Below are 13,965 nucleotides of genomic sequence, written 5' to 3' on the forward strand. Positions count from 1 at the left end.
GATGAAGAAAACAATAGCAAAGATCAATGAAACTAAGAGCTGGTTCTTTGAAAAGATAAACAAAATTGACAAACCTTTAGCCAGACTCATCAAGAAAAAAAGGGAGAGGACTAAAATCAGTAACATTAGAAATGAAAAAGGAGAAGTTTCAATGGACACCACAGAAATACAAAGGATCATAAGAGACTACTACAACCAACTATACACCAATAAAATGGATAACCTAGAAGAAATGGACAAATTCTTTGAAAGGTACAATCTCCCAAGACTGAACCAAAAACAAATAGAAAATATGAGCAGACCAATCACAAGTATTGAAATTGAAACTGTGATTTTAAAACTTCCATCAAACAAAAGTCCAGGACCAGATGGCTTCACAGGCAAATGCTATGAAACATTTAAGAAGAGTCAACACCAATCCTTCTGAAACTATACCAAAAAATTGCAGAGGAAAGAAAACTCCCAAGCTCATTCTACAAGGCCACCATCACCCTGATCCCAAAACCAGACAAAGATACCACAAAAAAAGGAAAATTACAGACCAGTATCACTGATGAATATAGATGCAAAAATCCTCAAAAAAATACTAGCAAACTGAATCCAAAAACACATTAAAAGATCATACATGATGATCAACTGGGATTTACCCAGGGATGCAAGGATTATTCAATATATGCAAATCAATCAATATGATACACCACATTAACAAGTTGAAGAATAAAAACTCTATGATCATCTCAATAGATTCAGAAATAGCTTTTGACAAAATTCAACACCCATTTATGATAAAAACTCTCCAAAAAGTGGGCATAGAGGGAACCTACCTCAACATAATAAAGGCCATATATGACGAACCCACAGTAAACATCATTCTCAATGGTAAAAAACTGAAAGCATTTCCTCTATGATCAGGAATAAGACAAGGAAGTCCACTCTCGCCACTATTATTCAACATAGTTTTGGAAGTCCTAGCCACAGCAATCAGAGAAGAAAAGGAAACAAATGGAATCCAAATTGGAAAAGAAGTAAAATTGTTACTGTTTGCAGATGACATGATACTAGACATAGAAAATCCTAAAGATGCTACCAGAAAACTACTAGAGCTCATCAATGAATTCAGTAAAGTTGCAGGACACAAAATTAATACACAGAAATGTCTTGCATCCTTATACACTAACAATAAAAGATCAGAAAGAGTAATTAAGGAAACGATCCCATTTACCATCTCATCAAAAAGAATAAAACACCTAGGAATAAACCTACCTAAGGAGGCAAAAGATCTGTACTCAGAAAACAATAAGATGCTGATAAGAAATCAAAGATGACACAAACAGATGGAAAGATATACCATGTTCTTGGATTGGAAGAATCAATATTGTCAAAATGACTATACTACCAAAAGCAATCTACAGATTCAATGCAATCCCTATCAAATTACCAATGGCATTTTAAAGTAGAACACAAAATTTTTCAATAAAACAATTTGTATTGAAACACAAAAGACCCAGAATAGCCAAAGTAATCTTGAGAAAAAAAAGAAAAAATGAAGCTGGAGGAATCAGACTCCCTGACCTTAGACTATACTACAAAGCTACAGTAATCAAAACAGTATGGTACTGGCACAAAAACAGAAGTATAGATCAGTGGAACAGGATAGAAAGTCCAGAGATAAACCCATTCACCTATGGGCAAATAATCTATGGCAAAGGAGGCAAGGATATACAATGGAGAAAAGACTGTTTCTTCAATTAGTGGTGCTGTGAATACTGAACAGCTACATGTAAAAGAATGAAATTAGAACACTCTGTAAGATCATACACAAAAATTAACTCAAAAGGATTAAAGACCTACATGTAAGGACGGATACTATAAAACTCTTAGATGAAACACTGTCTGACATAAATTGCAGCAATATATTTTTTGATCCACCTCCTAAAGTAATGAAAACAAAAACAAAATTAAACAAATGGGACCTAATTAAACTTAAAAGCTTTTGCAAAGCAAAGGAAACCATAAACAAAACAAATGGGAGAAAATATTTGCAGATAAAGCAACTGACAAGGATTAATCTCCAAAATATACAAACAGCTCATTGAACTCAATATCAAAAACACAAACCAATCAAATAAAGGACAGAAGATCTAAATAGACATTTCTCCAAAGAAGACATACATATGGCCAAAAAGCACATGAAAAGATGCTCCACATCACTAATTATCAGAGAAATGCAAATCAAAATTGCAATGAGGCATCACCTCACACCAGTCAGAATGGCTATCATCTAAAAATTTACAAACAATAAATGCTGGAGAGGGTGTGGAGAAAAGGGAACCCACCCACACTGTTGGTGGGAATGTAAATTGGAAACCATTATGGAGAATCATATGGAGGCTCCTTAAAAAATAGAGCTACCATATGATCCAGCAATCCCACTCCTGGGCATATATTCAGAGAAAACCATAATTTCTAACAATACATGCACCCCAATGTTGATTGTAGCACTATTTACAATTGCCAAGACATGGGAGCAACCTAAATGTCCATCAACAGATGAATGGATATAGAAGATGTGGTACATATATACAATGGAATACTATTCAGCCATAAAAAGTACCAAATAATGCCATTTGTAGCAACATGGATGGACCTAGAGATTATCATACTAAGTGAAGTAAGTCAGATGGAGAAAGACAAATATCATATGATATCACTTATATGTGGAATATAATAAAAATCAACTTGTTTACAAAACAGTAAATGTCTCACAGATCTTGAAATCAAACTTATGGTTACCAAAGGGGAAATGTCGGGGGAAGTGATCAATTAGGAGATTGGGATTAACATATACACACTACTATATACAAGATAGATAATTAATAAGGACCTACTGTATAGCACAGGATGCTCTACTCAGTATTCTGTGATAACCCATATGGGAAGAGAATCTGAAAAAGAATGGATATATATATATATATGTTTGTGTGTGTGTGTGTGTGTGTGTATAACTATACACCTGAAACTAACACAACATCGTAAATCAACTACACTACAAGAAAAAAATTTTTTTAAATTGGAGAAAAAAATAAAGTAGTTCCTTTTAGGTTTCATATTTTATTATCAAAGAAAGGTTTTTTTAAGATCAAATAATCACTATTAATTTTCAATAAGGTAGGATTTATGATTTGACTCTATATCCTTCTGATATTTTTACCCTCCAGAATGAAAAAAAAAAAAGCAGAGGCTTCATCTTTTATGCACTTCCACAGGTTTATTTACTTAGAAATTGGCTGATGGAAAACTTTTTGCTTCAGGAACCTAAGGACGAAGTCCACCTACATTTTGCCTGTTGGGATTCATCTGGGACAAGTATTTGGAATTTGTGCATCCTGTGTAATTGTCCTAGGTTCTGATTTCCAAGAAAGCTACAAGGATGCAAGGCCCTGGCCTCCAGGTGTTTCTCTAGTTCTTGTAGTTGTGTGCGTCCATTCACTTCCAGCCCAGTAGTGCAATCCCCGCCCTGCTCCACATAGAAGATGCTCCAGCTCTGATTTACCATCTATTGAAAACCCAAGCTTTGCCCTGAGTCTCTGACACTCTCATGCTTGCAAGCTGCCCTCTAGTTGCTTCAAATGCTGGGCCTGTAAAGACAGATTTACTTGTACTCCTTTTGTACTTTGAGGGGCAAATTTTATGAGCTGAAAGCTGACTGGCAGTCTCCTGTGAGTGTTCAATAAGGCAAAGTGCTTGTGAAGTATCACCCCCATGGCTGCGTTCTATCGGCTGATTAGGACTGAAATAGTGCATGTGGAAATGGAGAACCATTGGAAATTCATGGGCCGGCCGAGATCACAGCCCATCATAATTTCTCATGTGAAAATGTGATTTCCCTACCCCTGTTTCCTCTGGTTACTCTGCTGAGAAGTTTTAAATGAGTTTCCCAGCCTGGGACAAGGGACTTCTGCCATGGCATTGCTTGGGGGACACAATTCAGAGTAACAAAGGCACCAGGTTTCCAGAAACTTAGACTGACCAAGGGATGGCTTTTAGGCTTATGGAATGATGACTCCTAAATGGGGAAAAAGCAGATGTTTCTGAACAGCTTAAGCCACTTCCCGATTTTAATATAGTTTCCACAATCACTTTGTATCTGACAATTGTACCTGATGGAGATAGTACAGCATGACAGCTGAGTGGGCATTTGAGGCCTAAAGGACATGCCTACCTTCCCAGGACTCTGGATAGTGATTGTAATTGTTTCTATTTTCATATAGGAATTAAGGCATTACTAAACCATTTAAAAACTAAAATTTTTTAAATAAATAATTTCACATAGCATGAATTATTTTGTTAGCAAACGTAACTTTTCTTGTAGCTTCCTTCCCCTACTCCATAATATCATGGTTTCCTTTTTCTAATCCTAGACTACTTTATGTCCCCTGCAAAGCGTAAATCGTCCCCCTACAGAATTTAATTAGGAGAATTCATTACAGCCACAGGTTTGAGCAATTTACTGGGAAATGTGGACTTTCAAACTGGGGACCCCGCTTTAACACAGTTTAATATAAATAGTAAGGAGAATGGACAAATTGTAATCAATCGTTTAAAACTCTTGCTAGGGACATTCAGTCTGAGTAAAGCAGTATATTCTTTTTCACTGGAATTACACCAACCCAGTGTGGTTACATGAACCAGAACTTATTTGGCAATTAGGTATTTCTGACTAATAAAAATAGGAAATAAAATGGTTTCTGAATAAAGACATGGAGTTCTCCATCACCCAGGACCCCTGCTCCAATCACTGCCTCCTTTCTCTCCTTCCCTTCAAAGCACTTAAGGAATCCAAAGAGATATTGTTATTCATTCTTCTCATTTCCCATTTCCTCCACAACCCCCAATTATTGTTTCCTGCCTTCAAACCTTTACTGAAACTGCTTGTGTTAAATTTATTGATGTCTTTCTGTTTGCCAAGGTCAACAGAAGCTTTAATGCCCTTAAGTGATTCCCCTTTCTGACTTCCTTCTTTACTCACATGGTCTCCTGTCTGATTTAACTCCATCTCTAGCCATTTCCTCTCTGCCTCTATCCTGTTCTTCTGTCTACCCTTACACACTCTCTCAGCTTTCGTTCATCTTCCTTCTTTCTTGGTCTCTACTTCCCCTAAGTCTCCTCATCCTGAATTCAACTACCATTTATACAATGATAATTTTTTAGTCTTTTCTCTGGTTTAGACTTCTAAGATCCAGCCTCTCATTTCTGTCTCCTGAGCTTCCCCACCTGGGTGACTGGCATGGAGATAGTACCACGTGTCCACCCAAACTGTTGCTTTCTTTTTTTGTATGTTACCAGCCACATAGTTGCCAGCCTTCTCTGCATTTATGTGGGGCCATGTGATAGGCTTATGGCCAATGGAATATGGGTGAACTTGACACACATCACTTCCATTTCTGGTCCCTGTGATGCCCTGCGTGGTCCTCTAAGCTCTTTCTCTTCCCTGACAATGTTGGAGGATGGTAGGGCATGAGGTCCACCAGCCAGGAACATTCAATCCATGTTTTGCTGAAATGAAGACTACTGTTGTCTTAGACCCCTGAGAATTGGGGTTGTCAGTTACAGCAGTTAGATTGTCCTGGTTATTACGGTGTAGTGAAGGTACACCGGTATCTCCTTGGTACCTCCAAAAGGAAACTCAGCTTGTTCCACAAAACAAATTCCCCATCTCAGTAAATGGGACCCCATCTCGCCCAAACCAGGAATTTTAAGTCTCCCAGAACTTATCCTCCGACCTTATCACACATCCAGTCTCTCCCCAGGCCATGTTCACTTGACCTCTTTCACATATCCATGGATTAGACACTCTGGTTCAGCCCCTCGTGGCTCCCAGTGCACACAATTACAACTGTCTCCTAATTGTTCTCTGTTTGTCTCCTCCCATCCTTTCCAGCTTGTTGCCCACACCCTTTGAAGGATGATCTTGTTCTTCATCATCATCTCTTTTTCATCTTAAAAGTGAATGACACCAATTTTCTGCTCATAAATGAATATATATATATTTTTTAGAAATTTTGGAAAACTCAGAAAAGTATTAAATAGAAAATAAATGTCAATTACAGTTTCATTACCTCAATACAAACACTGTTAAACCTTTGGTTCACAGGCTTCCTATGTCATTTTTTATGTGTGTGTTTATAATTATTATCCATAGTATTTTAAACTTAATTTTTATCTTTATCAAAGCAGTTCATATATGCATTTTAAAGGTTGCTTACTAATACTACATGAAGGGGAGCAGAATATATCGACCCAAAATATACCTCTTTGGCATAGAATTATTTTAGGCTAATTATTTTTATGCAACAGAAGACACAGGAGAAGCTCTGAGAACCAAGGAGAAGTTGCCCTTTTGTAAGAGACATTTACATTTATAAGGGGAATTATTATAGGGTGGTCTCAGTCAAGAGCCTAGAAGGGTAAAGAGAAAATTATTTTTCTTCCCGCACATACATATATAGTGAAAAACAGCAGCTCCCTGTCTCCGTCCTCTCAATTTCCAACTCCACCCCTCAGAAGAAAATGCTTTCAAATAGTTTAGTGATTTATTCAGGGGTTTTTCTCCATAATTTTAAATGACATTGTATACTGCTATTCCTTGATTTCTAAATTATATATGTTATCAACTGACTTTGGTACTATCGAAAATGAAGATTAAGTTTTACATCCACACAAACTTTCTACTTGATAATAAAAGTATGCCACCCTTTTGGTTAAACAATAATGGTATTTACATAATTATTACTCTGCAAATATTATTTAAAATTAAACCTCGTATTTCTTTTCCTGTTCAAGTTTCTTTTTTCTGGAGTTTAGTAATTGCCTTTATTTGTCTTCTTAGTTTTCTCTATCTATCACAAATATATCTTCATATTCTCAAAAGAATCCAATATGCTTTTCCCTACATAAAAACACATTAGACATTCAGTTAAATACATTTGGGGGCAGTTTCCCCATGAAAGCTCTCCACATTCATGTTCCAATCTGGACTATATTTTAGTATCCAAAATATATAAACAATGCTTAAAAGTCAAAAACATTTAAAAAATGAGAAAAAAATGCGAAAAGGCTATTCACAAATGAGGAAAACAATGGCCATTAAACATGTGAAGAGTGGTTCCATTTCATGGGTACTGGCAAAATTAAAATGCTTGATGATTCTAAGTTTATTAAAAAGTTAAAGTGGTACCTTTTGGGAAAGTGTGTCATAATCTAATGAAGTTGCAGACATGCGTGACATACAACACAGCAGTTCACTAGAAGTCACATACCCTAAAGTAACTTTTACTCACATACATGAGTGGATGTGTACACTTAGGCATTTTGCAGCATTGTTCTTAATAGCTCCTGAGGGCAATAGTTCTGATGTACATCAAGAGGACAATGGATACATGAATTATCATGTATTCATGCAATGGACTGCAGTACTGCAGTGAGATTATCCAAGTGCTTATCTATATGGATGAATCTCATATAACAGATGCCAGGAAATGATAAAATGTCAATTTCAATATACTAATTATTCCTGGGAGAAAGTGTTGGGGAAGTGATGGGGTAGGAATACACAGAGGACTATCACCGTATTAGCATTTTCTTCTGAAATGAGCATGGTGACTACTTTATACTATTTATTCCTCTTTATCTGAAACGTTTCATAATACACAAAAAAACGGGAGTCACATAAATTGTAGGAGAGCATATTTGTTTTGACTTTTGAGTATGTAGAAATTGGATGATTCATAAGTTGTAGGGTCCCCATTGAATGATTTTCCAGAAACAGGATCGTAAAAATAATGTTATTTGACAGAACAGAAAGGAAAGGGCTTGATTTTTTTCCTTCTCTCTAAACTTCTCTTAGAGATTAGAGGTGCTGCGTTTGAGTGGTATTTTGGGACTGCGTCTCCTGGCTAATGGGCAATTTCATTTTGACTCGAGGGAACTTTATGCCTAAAAGTACATGAAACAGCAATTAAATACTTGACTAGAAAAATGAGCTTTGAATATGTTATTCTGTCATTATAACTGGGAAATACCTTCAGAACATTTCAGCCTTCTGTGACAACAAATCTTGCAGACTTGTATGGAAATGTTGAAAGCTTTTCCAGATTTGCACCCACTTTAATGTTGTAGGAGTTTGACTTGCTAATTAAGCTAAGGTACTCTGCCAGTGATGTTTATTAACATAATTTTTAATTCAGTCCTGATTTTTCTGCGTGTGTTTCATTTTGGATTGAACACATCTCTGCCTTGGACTGTCAATATTTCCACTGTGATGATAGAAGAAGGGCAACAGGCACACAAGATTAAAGGGAGTATGTCAAGCTCCAGATCTCATCACAATGCTAGGGGTTCCTGTGTGTTACTCTGTCCACCATTAAAAGGGATTCTATGCAGTTCTGCAGTGAAAGCAATGTGCTGAAATTAGAGGTCTTGAATTCACTCCAGGTTTTACTAACTCACTGTCTTGTGGTAAGTAACTCCGAATCTCTTGGCTTTACATACTAAACTGCTAAAAGATTTACAGCACTCACAAAAGTAGAGTAAGTCTTACTAGATGTTTAGAAATTTCTACTAATAAGTTGCCTTTCTTCCAAAGCATTCCAGATTCTAAAACTAATTAGGTGCTGTCTACTTATTAAGTGCTAGATGATGAATGTTTTTACTGAGTTTTGAAATTCTGGGGAAGGAATTGTGAGGCATAATCACTGTTGGCAGTGAACCGTACACACAATGAATAGCATGATAAAACCTTCAAGTCATTACTGTAGCAGATTTTTAGCTATTTCACTGGTGGGACTGGAAACAGGTACTATCTACAACCCACATAAAGAAACATTAATACATCTGAACTTTCAGGATGGATCCCCAGGATGTCATGTGAGTTGTGACTAAGGAGAATGATAAGTTTCTTTATTAGCTAATTTGTACCTAGAAAAGACAATTTCCAGAACCATAGTTAGTCTGCCCTAGAAATATTCTAGTGACTCAGGAAGACGTATAAAATCTGCCCTTTGGTAAAGAAAAGAATGGTTAAGGACTTGGAAAAGAATGAAACACTGCACCCAGATTTCAAAGCATCACTCCCCAACATTTTTAGAGCTATTACCTAAAGTCTGTAGACAGTGCCAGGGCACTGAGGCAACAGTCCTGGGGGCCTCCTCTACAGGTAGCTTCCATAGCACGATGCATGAGCTCTCACCCTGATCATGCTGGTACCCACCGCCCACCCCCCCCAAAACTATGAACTTTGTTTTAGAGCATTTTTCTCTTTCTTATGTCTAGATGGGTTAACTACAGCCTGCCTTACCAATTATAGGAAGCAACTTAAGAGCACTAGAAAAAATAATGCATTTCAGTGATTGACTATAGCTGCTAGGTAAACCAGAAAATGCTTACCCTTTACACTTAGAAATGTTTTCATACTCTGCTGATACCAAAGTCAGAGACCAAAGACCAATTTTTTACAGCAGTTTTTCCAGATAAGGGTATATTTGTGGGTTTTTTTTTTTTCAAAGTGACTTTCGTATGCTAAGAACCATCTAGGGCTCTCCAAGTCTTAGGTTCATCTTTTAAAACATTAAGGAGTGGAAAATATAGAAAATTTGAAGAAGTCTTGTTTGAGACCTGTATTATTTTGATTCCAATGAATGAAAGTCAATTTTATATGGCTTAAGTGCAAAGGGAGGGATATAGTTGGGTTAAAATCAAGCTGCAAGCAGGGAAAAGATGTAACTGAGCTCAGAAACATCTGAAACTAGGAACTTGAAAGCCAACAGGTCTTTCACTCTGCCTCTCATTTTAGCTTTTCTTTGAGTTCCAATTTCATTTTCTCTCCTTTTAGGCCACACTGCTACACTGCTGACTTATGTATAATTCCTAATTTAAAAAAAAAAAAAACACCTAATAGATCCAGGGGAGGGGCTTTGATATGGTTAGGGTGAGAAGGAAGATGAGAAGAGTAAGAAAACCCAGCACTCCCATGAGAATCAGATAGTTACCGTACAGAGAATGAGTGCTGTTCTCAGAAGAAATAGGGTTTGGAGCAGACAAAACAAGAGGTGTCCACAGTGAAATCTCATTGAATCCTTTAACATTTGCAATGTGTAGGTGATAAAACAGATTTAGAGCAGGACAGTGATTTGTTCAAGGTCATGCAACTCCTAAGTGGAGGAACTATGACTTGAATCTGGACTTTATCTCCCAACCCCTTCTCTTCTCTAATATATATGATTTAATCTACTGGTTGGCAGCATATGTATGTTGGTGTATGTCAGATGACACTGTGATATCTGTAAGATTTGGGAGCGGGACACAGGGAGGTTCTCTGTGCTCTCAGTTTTGGGATTTGCCTCAAGGAGTCTATGAGCAATGCCAGTGAGTCATTCCTTCTCTAAGATGTGGGCTGTGTTAGGCTTTTGAATTACAGAAAGGAGAAAAAGAAATGGTATGACTAATTAACCAATAATTATAAAACATTAAATGTGCAAAAAGGAAACCTACCTGATGAGGCCATGAGAGAATTGTATAATAGAGGGTTGTGTTTGTTTTAATGAATGGGGATATGTACTTATGGAAGTTTTCCTTGTGGAAGATTCTAAGGTTATTTAAGTCAGAAATTGGTTAATTCTGAGAGTCAGTTCCTAAATGTGTGTACATGCTCTTGGTTTTCTTTCTGGGAGTCATCTAGTTTTGGGACTCATACTCTGAAGTGTGAGAAACTTGAATTAATTTCAGAGGAAATAAGTTCATTAAAGGCCAATGAATGTCAGTTCACTGTACCAGCTAGCTACTGCTGTGTGACAAATCAATTCAATGATTTAAAGCAGCATGTGCATCCTGATTGGTGGGGTTTTGCTGATTTGCAGTGCCCTTGATTGTACAGGGATATTTCAAGCAAAGGATGCAGCTGGGCTTGGCTTCTTACTGCCACTTGGCTCAGACAGCTTTATGTGTATTCATCTTGGGGCCCAAGCTGAGGAGACAGCAGCCACAGAAGGGAACCTCTGCTCATGACACAGGTGGAGATGTGAGAGAACATGCCCAATCATGTAAGCAAGTTTTAATCTTTTGATTGTGTCATGTTTGCTGGCATCCATTAGCAGAAAAATGGCCAAGCCCAAAATCAAAGTGTGAAGAAGAATGTCCCTCTCATGGAGGTGGTGTGGGGTGGAGTGAATGAATAGTTCTAGACAATAATCCAATCCACCATAGAGTCCAGAGCTAAAAGTTTATTTTTAGAAAGTATATTTTAAAAGTGCATTCCCAGGGCTTCCCTGGTGGCGCCGTGGTTAAGAATCCGCCTGCCAATGCAGGGGACACGGGTTTGATCCCTGGCCCAGGAAGATCCCACGTGCAACGGAGCAACTAAGCCCTGCATCACAACTACTGAGCCTGCACTCGAGAGCCCACGAGCCACAACTACTGAAGCCCGTGCGCCTAGAGCCAGTGCTCCGCAACAAGAGAGGCCACCGCAATTAGAAGCCCACGCACGGCAACGAAGAGTAGCCGCCGCTCACCACAACTAGAGAAAGACTGCACACAGCAACGAAGACCCAAGGCAGACAAAAAAAAAAGTGCGTTCCCAGGTGATTCTAAAGGAGAAGCACCAAATATTGTGAGAAGGTGTTGACTTTTAAGAGTGGTGAGCAGACCGCCCGGAGCAGGTCCGGGGTCAGGCGGCGGCGCCCCCGGGCCCGGCCATGGTGCAGGCCTGGTACACGGACAAGTCGGGTGACGACCCGCAGTGGCCCCACCGCGGGGAGCCCGGGCGCCCGGTCGCCCTGGAGCAGCTGTGCGGGCTCGGGGTCCTTTACTGGAAGCTGGATGCTGACAAATATGAGAATGATCCAGAATTAGAAAAGATCCGAAAAGAGAGAAGCTACTCCTGGATGGACATAATAACCATATGCCAGGACAAACTACCAAATTACGAAGAAAAGATTAAGATGTTTTATGAGGAGTATTTACACCTGGATGACGAGATTCGCTACATCCTGGATGGCAGTGGGTACTTCGATGTGAGGGATAAAGAGGACAGTTACAATCAAGACTTTGAATTTTAACAGAAAAACTTGTACATTGTTTTTTTTAGTTAACAATTCTGAGATTCAATTATACCTAATTCGTTATAATCATAGAAAAACCCTGAATTAACCTCATATTTGAAGGGCAGTTTGCTTTAAGTATTTTTTTTTTTTTAAACTGGATTAAAAATCTTTGTGTCAAAAAAAAAAAGAGTGGAGAGTATATATTTTTGCCATCAGAGGAAATCAATGGTTTTCTTAAAGTTAACTTTTCTATATATTGAACTTCTACTCAATCTACTATTATTAATTTCATGTCAGCCAAGTATATAAGTCAGGGTTTTCCAGAGACAGAACCAATAGACCATATATATAGAAGGAGATTCATTACAAGGGATTGGCTCCCACAATTATGGAGGATGAGAAGTCCCACAGTTGGCTGTCTACAAGCTGGAGGTCCAGGAAACCAAGTGGTGTACGTCCAGTCCAAACCAAAAGGCCTGAGGACCTGGGAGAGCCAATGGTAGAACTAGGCAGAGTCCAAAGGCCCAAGGACCAGGAGCCCCAAAGTCCAAGGACAGGAAAAGATGGTGTCCCAGCTCAAGCAGAGAGCAAATTTGCCCTTCCTTTGCCTTTTTATTCTATCCAGGCCCTCAGTGGATTGGATGATGCCCACCTGCATCGGTGAGGGTGATCTTCCTTAGTCTATGAAATCAAACGCTAATGTCTTCCAAAACAGACACACCCACAGTGTTTTACCAGCTATATGGGCATCCCTTAGCCCACTCAAGTTAACACCTAAAATTAAGCATCACACCAAGTGATCATCTGATTTTACTGTGTCTTCATTGTATCCACTGTAATTTTTTGTGTGTGTGTTGGGGGGGGGGGGGCGGTTAAGATGGCTGGAATGTGATTTGGCCCATTTTTTTCCTTTTTCAAACCTTGGGTTCAGAGTTGAGTTAGTGATTATCCTCAGTTTGGGCCACATATTTATCATGAGTCCATGTAAGTCCCCTTTTTTCGTATTTTTAAAAAAATTTTTTCTCTTTAATCCTCATAACCTAGTCTCCTTCTGTTCCCCTTCTCTACCTTTGGCAGTGATTCTGAATCTTTAAATGTGTAGTTGTCCTTTGGTATCTGCAGGTTCCAGGAGCCTCCTTCAGATACTAAATTCTGAGGATGCTCAAGTCCCTTATATAAAATGGCACAGTATTTATATATAAGCTAATCACATCCTCCTGCATACTATAAATCATCTCTAGATTTCCTATAATAGCTAATACAGTGTAAATGCTATGTAAGTAGTTGCCAGTGAATGGCAAATTCAAGTTTTGCTTTTTGGAGCTTTCTGAATTTTTTTTTCCTGAATATTTTTGATTGTCGGTTGAATACTTGGATGTGGAACCCCTGGATACAGAGGGGCAACCGTGTATCTTTCTGTTTGTATGTGTTCTTTCAAAGTGTGTATTGATAGTTTTGTGCTATTGTATTTTTAAATTATATAAGTAGTACTGTGTTATAGATCTCATTTTATTCCTTATTTTTGCACTCATTAATTCTCTAATTACACTCATTCATGTTACCATGCATACCTATTATCCGTTGCTTCTCATTGCTATATAGTACTTGGAGGTTTGTATCCACCATTGGGTTTGTTTCCTTTCTCCCAAGGATGGAGGCTCAGATTGCTTCCAGTTCTCCATGACTACAATAATCCTAAAAAGAAAATCTTTATACATACCCCCTTATGTGCCAAATCTTATGCTACCATCCTAGGCAGTCTGTTACCTCAATTTGTCATTAATACGCTATTTAAGGGCTTAAAGCAAGGAAAAGACTTGACCACATTTTGTTTTAGAAAAGTGACTAGATATCATGTGTAAATGATGTT

The 13,965-nt window shown here is 38.2% G+C and overlaps 1 protein-coding gene across 1 annotated transcript; it reads left to right on the forward strand.

The window, feature by feature from the left end:
- Positions 1–11,747: 11,747 nt before the first annotated feature.
- Positions 11,748–12,110, forward strand: LOC133095732 (acireductone dioxygenase-like). The gene has a single exon (XM_061197460.1). It carries the CDS (start codon positions 11,748–11,750, stop codon positions 12,108–12,110), a length of 363 nt encoding a protein of 120 aa, XP_061053443.1.
- Positions 12,111–13,965: the final 1,855 nt, after the last annotated feature.

This window comes from Eubalaena glacialis, chromosome 7 (assembly GCF_028564815.1).
Source record: "Eubalaena glacialis isolate mEubGla1 chromosome 7, mEubGla1.1.hap2.+ XY, whole genome shotgun sequence".
NCBI classification, from domain to species: Eukaryota; Metazoa; Chordata; class Mammalia; order Artiodactyla; family Balaenidae; genus Eubalaena; species Eubalaena glacialis.